The 11,110-nt window shown below is 39.7% G+C and overlaps 1 protein-coding gene across 3 annotated transcripts in view; it reads left to right on the plus strand.

Annotated features, from left to right (window-relative positions):
- The window catches only part of VPS13B (vacuolar protein sorting 13 homolog B), a 756,179-nt gene that overhangs the window by 696,993 nt on the left and 48,076 nt on the right, over window positions 1–11,110 (plus strand). For all 3 annotated transcript variants that reach the window (XM_059394925.1, XM_059394927.1, XM_059394926.1), the window contains 6 exons: window positions 6,057–6,320; window positions 7,192–7,275; window positions 7,453–7,628; window positions 8,103–8,273; window positions 8,860–9,061; window positions 10,192–10,380. In XM_059394925.1, coding sequence (XP_059250908.1) covers window positions 6,057–6,320; window positions 7,192–7,275; window positions 7,453–7,628; window positions 8,103–8,273; window positions 8,860–9,061; window positions 10,192–10,380 — 1,086 coding nt within the window. The remainder of the gene's footprint in view (window positions 1–6,056; window positions 6,321–7,191; window positions 7,276–7,452; window positions 7,629–8,102; window positions 8,274–8,859; window positions 9,062–10,191; window positions 10,381–11,110) is intronic.

Consider the following 11,110-nt stretch of genomic DNA (forward strand, 5'->3'; position numbering starts at 1 on the left):
GGGCGCCTGGGGGCTCAGTCGGTTAAGCATCTGACTTTGGCTCAGGTCATGATCTTGGGGTTCTGGGATGGAGCCCTGCCTCTGGCTTCATGCTCAGCAAGGAGTCTGCTTTCCCTCTCCTTCTTGATCTGCCCCTCCTCCCCCTCACATTCTCAAACTCTCTCTCCCCTTCTCTCAACTATATAAATAAAATCTTAAAAAAAAAAAAAAAAAAGATAGGGCACCTGGGTGGTTCAATGGCTTAAGGCCTCTGCCTTCAGCCTGGGTCATGGTCCCAGGGTCCTGGGATCAAGCCCTGTATCGGGCTCTCTGCTCGGCAGGGAGCCTGCTTTTTCCTCTCTCTCTGCCTCCTTGTGATCTCTGTCTGTCAAATAAATAAATAAAATCATTTAAAAAAATACAAAAATGATAGTGCCTCCTTCTTGCATAGATATTATATACCTTCAAGGAGTAATATTAAATTTTAGGGATAAATTAATATATACTGTGTTCCTGTACACATTGCAACAGTAGGTCATAAGTCAGAAGAGTTGGCCATGGAAAGTACCTTTTTTAAAAATTCCCACAAAATGTTACTTACCTTTTCTTCCCTCTGACTAGAAGAGATTTCCCAGCTCTAATATCTATTACCTAATATCTCAGGCAAATTTCTTAACCTTTCTGAACATCATATTCCTTTTGCAAAATAAAGCACCCAGTAAATATTAGAACACTGTTGTTATTTTTGTGTTAACTATTTTAAAATATTTCTGAAAACACAGGAAGGTCTAAAGTAGAAAAGAAAAGTACCCATATTTCTGCCACCCAAAGATAAATACTATTACTACTTCAGTGTATCTTTTTCTACTTTTTTTCTATGCAGTTATTTTTAACCAACTTGAGATCTGGTTATATAGTTTTCAACCTGTTTTTTCACTTAACATTATATGATGCTTATGTTCTCGTGTTATCTGCAGAGCTGAATTATCTTTTTAATGGTTGCATAATTTGCCACATGGTTTGTTGAGACCCATTTGGGTATCCCCTTGTTGCTGCACCTTTAGATAATTTCCAACTGGTTGCTAGAATAAATCCTTAAATAAATATCTGTGTGTATACATATGTATGTCAGAATGTCTGGATCTGTCCTCAAAATGATTTGCTATAAAATTTAATTACCTGAGCAAAGGATGTGAATGTTTTTGTGGTACTTGATACATCTTCCCAGACTAAAAAAGATATACTTTATTCTTTAACCAAAATACATTAATCCTTGAAATAACTAAATATGTATATTTGTCCCAACCAATCTACTGACTCTCTGAGTTTTTCAGACTATTAGAATTTCTTAAAAATCTTAGTGTAAGGAGGGGTTCACAAAATTTGGGGACTCACAGAAATTTCCCATGCATTAGAAGTTTAAGGAATCCTTTTAATCATCCTCTCTGTTAATGTCAAATCAACAGATTTTAAGGCATCTGGTGACAAATCACATTTCAGGATTTCCAAATGTTATTCATACCATTGGATGTGTAGTAATTATTTTCTGTAGGGACTTCCTCTCACACTTTTCTCTGCTTCTATCTTATTATAGTAAATTATCTTACTTTTTTAAAAAAAATGTAGAATGTAGCCAGGCAGGAAAGAACCTTTCGGAAATCCATAATGGAAGCATAGCCACGCTCCCACCGCATTTACTTATTTACTTTTCTGAAAGAAGTGCCGTCTTACTGGCAAAGTCCATTTCCAGCCCTCTGTCATGGAAGACATACACACACACATTCATACACACGATTTACACTTTGAGTTTTAGCATTTATTGTCATAGCCAAATGAGATTGTGCTCTAAATGAGGGCCATTTTAGTCACTCAGCAGAACCGTGAGAAGTGGAGCACAGAAACAGCAATTCATTTTAACTGAGGAAGAAGCAAAATGTAAAATGGTTGGTACTGAACGCAGGTAATGCTGAAAGGTTCAGCAGACCACCAACTTCAAAATAACTGCTGCATTGTTGTGAAAACCCTTTCTAGTCTTTCAGTTGGGTTTAATTTCTTATTGTCAGCATAGATTAACTAAAATTCAGGTTAGTTCCAGTTAAAGTACATCAGAGACATAGGATTTCCTCAATTAGCCAGGTTGGGAAGGAAGATAGGAATCAAGGTTTCAGAAGAGCTTCGTGGATTCCTGCCTCTCTAACATCTTGGCTTCTTTCCTTCTACCCAACCTGGGTTGGGAAATTTGCAATAAACCACAGCTGCCTACTTTCAAAGATTTTGGGAGGTGAGTGTGTGCAGCTCACTGATGGACCATAACTGCATTAACACGCCCCCGGATAATGGAGAATTGGCTGATGCCTGAACAATAAGGTTTGGTTGTCTGTACCCTGCCTTTCGTATACCCCTGCCATTTCTCCAACTGAATGATAATTGACCACATACAAAATTTTCAGGAACTTTGTACATAACACAGCTACCCACGAACACACAGTGACTTCCATGTATCCTATCCCCTCATTGAGAAAAGCTTTACCACTCTAAAAAACGTAAATGTACATATGTATGTATGTATATATATTGTATCTTTATACATACACTTTTAATCAGGGCTAAGATATCATTTTCCAGTGCATCTGGTGCTCTGGAGTTATTCTTTAATATCACTATTCTTCTTGGCACTGATCTAATAAGAGTTCTGAAACCTGCTAAGTAAAATCATATGTGGAAATCTTCAATACACATCTTTGTGGCTTTGGGGAAAGAGGAGAATTAGTGTGAAACCTGGAAATGTGTATTAAAGAGAAACCCTACATTTAAAAAAATTAAGTAGCTGTCTTCAACTGATAAATTAATCTTGAAATTCTAACCATAATTTTCAAAATAAAGGCATTGTAAGTGTTGCCACTTTGAAGAAAAGCAGACATGGCTCTCACTGAACCCTGTGTGGGAGCAGCTCTGAAGAACACCATTCTGAGGAGGAGCCATTTTGGATTTTCCTTCATTTAAGTAGCCCTCTCTCCCTGGCCACTTTTAAGGGTTTTCTTTTTATCATATTTGAAAGCCTATTTAACAGGCTTTATAGTTGAAAATGAAACTATAAAAACCCACCAAGAGGATCTTTGTCTTTAGACAAAGTGAGTCCCAGATGGTTGCAGAGATTCTGTGGTTTCTGTGAGAGACAGCAAAATTCTCTCCTAAATCTCATGGGGCCCAAAGGTTCTAAAGCAAGAGCAGTGTGCATACATTGCCAGACCTGGGCACATCAAGAGGAAGAACAGAATTAAATACTGCCTCAGAGCCTTCACGTGTTTATTTAAAGTTAGATGATGCTAAGGCCTCATAAGACTTAACCGTGAGTGCCTAGTAACCCCTAGCATATGCTGAAGAAAAGCTTGCTTGCTAACTCAGGACTCGTGGTTCAGTTGACTTATGTGTTTGTTATTGAGAAAACATTGTTTTAAAAGATTCTAACAGCCAGAGTGCCTACAAGTAATGTACAGTTAAGCACGGCTTGGTTTTTACAGATGTACTCCTTCTAAAGAAAAGTCAAAGGAATAGATAGTTGGAAAATAAATGTTTAAGAAAATGCTAAACTTTACTGTTCAACTAATGAAACAACAATGGTCTATCAATGTAGCAGGTTTCTTTATAATGAACTAAATAATAGTTCATTCATAAATAATCATATATATTTGTATAAATAATAGTTTACTTACAGTGATGTCTACAAAATACTCTTAATACTCTTACAGTGATGTCTACAAAATACATATGAAAATGTATCCATTAGGGTGTTTTTAGTCTGAAGTAACAAAGTAGGCTTTTTAATCTTCATAGTAAGCTAGTGAGGCAGATACTGTTATTATTCCTATTTTATATTTATTATCTCATATAATAAGAATGAGGAAGGCAGGTTAGGTGTTGGTTAATTAAGCCACTCAGGGCTGTGTCTGCTTCTCCTCTATCCTCTTTGATTTGCCTTTTTTGTCTCAAGATGGCTACAGAAGCTGTATGTACATACATATATCCTCTCACAACTTCTTCCATGGCAGACAAGAAGCGGGCTTTCTCTTCTCAAATTCTGTCCCTTATCAAGGAGTAAAATCTTTCCCAGAAACTTTTAGCAGTCTTTCCTTCTCATATCTTTAGCCAAACAGTGCCCCATGTTCACCCCTAAAGTAATCACTGGCAAATGGAGAATGGAATTACAAGGATCAGTTTGTTCCAGCTGTGACACAGACTGTGGAGGCCATGGAGGTGTCCACCTTCCCTGAGTACTTTGCTCCTTTTTGAGACCTAAAACGAATCAGGGTTATTAAAAGGGAGAAGGAGGGACCACCTCTTTGGAATGGAACCAGTGACATCTGTCGCATTTGCATTATTATGGGCAGTCTTCATTCCCTTTTTTATAGTTTCTAGGCTTTCTTAATTCATAGGTGTTAATTTTATGAAAGACAGATCTTCAGAGTGACTATCAGACTCTGGGCCGGAGAGTCTGGGTAACACCGTGCAAGTCATCTGACATCATTCTCCTTGTTAAGATGACAAGTCTTAGTAACACCTATTTTATATGGTTACTGTGAGAATGAGAGAGTTAATGTGTAAAAATGCCTTGTAATAGGATGTATGTATATATTCATACAGATTTGTGTGTATGTACATACATGTGTATGCAGAGAAAGAGAGGAAGAGATTTCTTTTCAATTGGCTCACACGGCTGTGGAAGCCAAAACCCAGCAGAGCTGACATGTAGTTCCTGCCTGAAAGCCAGCAGGCTAAAGACCCAAGAAGAGCTGATATTTTTTAGCCCAGGTCCAAAGGCCAGGAAAGACCGATGTCTCAGTTCAGTCAGGCAGGAGGAGTCCCTCTCACACAGGCTCTTTGTTCTAGTCAGGTCTTCAGCTGACAGGGTGAGGCCCACCCACAGTAGGGAGGGCAGTTTACCAGTTTACCAGTTCAAACGTTAACCTCATCCAAAAACATCTTCACAGTCACACACAGAAAAATGCTTGGCCGAGTATCTCTGCAATCGTGGCCCATTCAAGTTGACACATAAAATTAACCATCACATGCTTGGGAAACCACATATATATTGGTGTGCCTATGAATGATTACTATTCATATAATCTAGAAAAAAATATTACAAATAAGAAAATCCAGTACGTGAAAGTCCTATATTTTCCAGTCATGGTGAATATTTGTATTACAGTAGGACTCACTGCATAGGAATAAAGTTTTGCATTATCTTTTCAATTTCAACCAATTTAAGAAGTATTTCTTAATGCCTACTGTGAACTGTACTCTTAGCTGGAGGAAAAATGAATCCATGAATCTTTGGTTCATTCTGTGTGTTTTACAAAGCCACATGCTTCTACTCTGTGGGAAAACCTGAATAAAATAAACTATAATTAGGCATCTGACTTAACAGTTGTTTGTATTACCAATTTATAAAGTGATCTCTTATTGTGTAAGACTGCAAGAAACCCTTGGAAACATAAATCGCCAGTTGGCCTCTCAGCCACGAGAGCTGAAGCCTTGTGCTCGGTCCCCATCCTTGGTGACTGCCACATCACGTGACATCACTGACTACCCCTTCCTGGTGGGCCTTTTCTCGGGACTTCAGCTTCCCCTGGTTTACCGCCACAGTCCTTTGCCTCTTCTTCTCGGGCCCCTTCCCTGGCTCTTTGCCCCTGAATCTGACGCTAGGCTGTTGGTCAGTTGCTGGTGTAAGCCTGCACCTCTTTTCCAGGTCCGCTCTCTTCCACCTCTGCGCATTCGCAAGGCTTTCATTCCGGAGGTCGGCTGTCTCCAGCCCCACCGCCCACTCAGGCACACACCCAGCATTTCCAGCTGGCTGCTGCGGGCCCTGCCTGTGCCTGTCCTTTGAGTGCGGTAAACCTAATATGACCAAAGCAAAATCCCTTTCTCCGCCCAAGCCTTTCTTCCCGTTTGCTCTAAACAAGCTCATGGTTTCACATTCTTTCCTTCAAAACCAACACAGGTAATAACAGTGAACATGTCACCAGTTCAGGAAATCCAAACGGGTGAAACTTTATGTGTGTGTGTTTATTGTGTTTTAGATTATCATCTGTGGAAGACAGATCATCTGCAGTTATTTGTCTCAAAGCATAGAACTGAAAGTCGTTCAGCATTACATCGGTCAAGATGGACAAGCTGTCATTCGAGAACATTTCGACTGCCTCACAGCCAAACAGAAATTGCCTTCATACATACTGGAAAACAGTGAACTGACGGAGTTGTGTGTAAAGGCCAAAGGAGATGAAGACTGGTCAAGAGACGTGTGCTTGGAATCTAAGTCCCCTGAGTATAGCATTGTCATTCAGGTACGAGATGTGCGGCAATCTGGAATAGAGCAGTTTTGTGTTGTTTTTTTTTAAGATTTCATTTATTTATTTGAGAGAGAGACAGTGAGAGAGCGCATGAGAGAGGAGAAGGTCAGAGGGAGAAGCAGGCTCCCCGTGGAGCTGGGAGCCGGACGCAGGACTTGGGGCTCATGATCTGAGCCAAAAGCGCCACTCAACCAACTGAGCCACCCAGGCGCCCGAGTAGAGCAGTTTTTAAAATTAAAAGTTTCTCCTTTTGCTCTTTATTCAGTACAGCGCTTTATTTTAAAAATGACTGGTACAAAAGAGGGAGATCTGAAGTAAGATAAAAAGACTTGGGATATTGCTTCCTCCCGCCCCACAGCAGCACAGCTGTGGTATCATTTCCAGGTGCCTTGAGAGCCACGACGCTGCCTTTTTCAGGTGGAGACAAGTTATATTTTGAGAAAGATCCTGATGCACCAGGGCTTGGGATGGGGATGCAGGGGGAAAGTGGGGAAGGAGGGCACCCCCCGACTTGAGAATCTTCACAAAGGTCTACTCCTTTTTTATTTCCTTGTCACACTCCACCATCGGCACTTTCCTTGCCACAAAGGACAAATCCTCCCCGCCATTCTCCCACCCAGTCTTGTATCAGCCTCTCCTCTTACGGATGCCTTTGTCTTTAAGAAAGCGCTGGCCTCATTGACTTGCTGCACATTCACTTTATGCCATAATGAAGTCTGGTTTTGCTTATTCTCTGTTTTTAATGGCTTTTTTCTATAACTTTAAACTTTTTAATCCTCCAAACTGACATTCGATCTCTGCCTCATTTTGATTAATTAGTAAACTGTTCGGTATTTAACAGAACCCTTTTCTACCTCCTGTGCAGGTGCCATCTTCAAACAGTTCCATTTTTTATGTCTGGTGCACAGTTTTGACATTAGAACCCAATTCTCAAGTGCAACAACGACTGGTGAGTGCTTTCCAGCCCTAAAATATGGTATATGACTCTGACCTTTCCTGTTCTGAAATAAATTAAGGTCAGAGTGACCCAGGGAAGAGATTTATTACAAGTTTGTTTCAGCATCAAACAGCTGGAATACTGCAACAAAGCAAATATGAAAGTTGTTCTGTCCTTTTATTTTTATAGATTGTGTTCAGCCCTCTTTTTATCATGAGGAGTCATCTTCCAGACCCCATTATCATACATTTGGAGAAAAGGAGTCTGGGATTGAGTGAAACACAAATTATTCCAGGAAAAGGACAGGAAAAACCGCTGCAAAACATAGAACCTGACCTTGTGCATCACCTAACATTTCAAGCAAGGTACTGGAAAAATCCTTACGTTTTCCTAAGAGAGAAGAAAAGCAACCTATACTATTGGGGGAAGAAGGCAGATAGAATATTTTGTATGATTCCCTTATCTTATGAGAACGTTATTTTAAAATTGCCCTGCCTGTGTTCCCTTATCTTCTTCAGTGGTTTTGGATAAAATTCAGCCTCTTTCATTAAACTTAGATATAAACAAGAGGGATTGGAAGATTTAATTGACATAATTTCTCTGTGGAAGAAGAAATGAATAGAGCTCTCACCCAAGCATGTGGGGGAGGGGGACAGGGAAAAGGGGTCAGGGCCCAGATCATCCAAAAACTGTGTCACTAATCCCTAAATCACCAAAAAAGTTGACTCAATGTCACAAAAGGTATTGGTCTATGATACATCTATAGTTCGATTTTTTTTCAATAAATTCACTTTAGAAATCTGATATTCACTCCTGTTTTATTCTTTTCCATTTCCTAGAGAAGAAGATGATCCTTCCCACTGTGCCGTTCCCATCTCAACCTCCCTCATCAAGCAAATAGCCACTAAGATACACCCTGGAGGCACAGTTAATCAGATCCTTGATGATTTCTATGGGCCAGAAAGTTCCCTTCAACCCATGTGGCCCTATAATAAAAAGGATTCTGACAGGTAATGGTCCCCAGCAACCTTTTTCTACAAACATTACTCAATATTGATAAATAAATGACCATTCACCAAAATGTTAGAGGTTAAAAGGTTTTTAATGATTGATTGATTCATTTGTTGATTGGTTGATTTTAGAGAGAGAATGGAAGTAGGTAAGTGAGGGGAGAGGTGGAGGAAGAGGGGTGGAGAGAGACTTTCAAGTAGACTACCCACTGAGCGTGGAGCCTGACATGGGGCTCTGTCCTAGGACCCTGAGATCATGACCTGAGCCAAAATCAAGAGCCAGCCACTTAACTCACTGAGTCATCCAGGCACCCCAAAAAGTCTTTTAGAAAGGAAATATTTGCACGTATCTATCAGATTCCAACCTTCTATCGTCTGGGTAGATGTGCTTTATGGACCGCTTTACTCATAATCTAGAACATAATTGCATGAGAAGTTTCTCCAGAATGCAGATTCAGCATTGGATGGTTCTGGTGTGAAGAAGGGTCATACAAGAGCATTGTGTGTCTGGAATCCTTAAACATATTTCATGAACACTGACGTCATTGTATTTCATTGAGTCTCTTGGATGTGGTATTTGGAACAGGAGTGAACAGCTGAGTCAGTGGGATAGCCCAATGCGAGTGAAGCTGTCAGTCTGGAAGCCATATGTTAGAGCCTTGCTGATAGAGCTTCTACCCTGGGCCCTGCTCATCAATCAATCCAAGTGGGACCTCTGGCTGTTTGAAGGGGAGAAGATTGTTCTACAGGTTCCTGCTGGCAAAATTATTATCCCTCCTAATTTTCAGGTACTATAACTTATTTTTAGTTAATATGAATTCTTTTCTTTCAACAACTAGACTTTATTCTGAGGTCACATTTATATTCTTAACAGAATCAGTTGTAGAAAACTCTCCTCTTAGATGCATATGTAAGAGGTATGGAATGTGCTTTGATATTCAAAGACATTTCAGATGTCTTTTTTTTTTCCCCCCCATCAGCAGTATTCATGCTTGAGTTATCATTAAATTTGATAACTTGTACTAGTTACATTTTCATTTTCATTTTCACTCTGTACAGGATATTTGACAAGCATTATGATTGGCCTACTCAGGGTATGTTAAGGATATAGAGCCATATTCTGTGCTAACCCACTCCCTAAATACACTTGGGGTTCTTAGGGAAATTCTCAGAGATCTTCAAGGCTTTCTGAGCAACTATTTTTATCAGAGCCCCTTTTCCCTTATAAAGACCTGGATGTCCATAATCATGGATGTCCACCTGGTTGTTGATAATAACAATATGGAGTCATTACTGGCATTGGGGGTGGGACCCTAATATAAAACAGAATTTCACGGCAAGACTGTATTCCATCACAAGAGAACTTTCTTGATAAGGCTAACCCATTTCAAGAAAGCACATAAATCTGTAGGAAAATAGAATGCAAAGAACTCCTAAATAAAATGTTTTCCTGGTGGGAAGCAATTGGAGAGGCCTTTTTTTGAGTTCTAGTTCATGAACATCTTTATTCAATTGCATTTTTCCTGTGTGTGTTTGTGTTTTTTTAAAATAATCGGATGATGTTTCCTTATGGAATTGGAATGCTGACCTACATGTACCTAAGGTTGCGTATTATTCTCTAGTCAAGTGAAATGAAGCCCTTCATTTTTAAGTTTTTGTTATTTATAGGGGAGCCACAGTTTGGGTTAGATTTTTTTTTTTCCTCCCCTTCCATGAATATAAATTCCATTGTGAATCAAAGAAAACATTGAGAACTATAATAAAATGTAGGTTGCCATTCCAAAAACAAAAACACAACTCATAAAGGGATTTGGTTGCCTAAGTAGACCTATTATATAATATAAAAAATTACTCTGAATTGAGGTAAAACTATCAAAGTTAAGAAAAATACTTTATAATTGAGGCATTGTTTTTCCAGGAGGCTTTTCAAATTGGAATATACTGGGCAAATACAAACACTGTGCACAAGTCAGTAGCAATTAAACTGGTCCATAACCTGACATCTCCAAAGTGGAAAGACGGAGGTAATGGTGAAGTTGTGTCATTGGACGAAGAAGGATTTGTTGATGCTGAAATAAGACTTGGTGCTTTCCCAGGACATCAGAAGGTAGGATCAAAGTCTTCATGGCTCGGGGGGAAGAGCATGCCATCCCCTCAACCGGTTTAATATGAGGCTGTCCTTTTCTTTTTAATCCCTTCTCGGTGTCACATGCTCTAGACCATTTATAACAGTAAAACACGCGATTTCTTAGACCTCTCTGTTTCACAGGGTTTTTTTTCCCCCTTTACCAGTGATAAAAGCCATGTCACATAATTTATCCAATAACCGCTCTGTTTCAGAACACTCAGCAGTCACTTGATGGATCGTATGTGGGGGGAAAATGAACTTATTCCAAAATATCCACAAATGGTACTTGGCCTCCTTTCCTTGGAGCAGGAAGTAGAGTTGCTAACATTCTGAGCACGGAGGGAAAGGACAAACCTCCTATAGCAAAGATTATGTTCCTGGAAAAAGGGTACGCTGAGCAACAGCTATGCTGATCTTCCCGTAGAACCAAAGGTTATGAGGGAGTTCTGTTCCTGAACAGAGAACTGGTACCCATGACTATATGAATACAGAAAACCTACTTCCTCGGTTATTGAGCTAAATACTGATGGTGTGTGATTTTCAGCCTCCATCTTTTCGAAAGTCTATGAAAAGCAATTAATTTGAGTAATACGGTCACAAATGATATTAACCTGTGTGTTCGGCAGCACAATATCATAGTGTCTCATGAGGTCTCATGCTGCACTTCCTACCTTCTTCATTATCTCAGCCCTCCCCAGTCAGACGAAGG

This window comes from Mustela nigripes, chromosome 3, assembly GCF_022355385.1.
Source record: "Mustela nigripes isolate SB6536 chromosome 3, MUSNIG.SB6536, whole genome shotgun sequence".
NCBI classification, from domain to species: Eukaryota; Metazoa; Chordata; class Mammalia; order Carnivora; family Mustelidae; genus Mustela; species Mustela nigripes.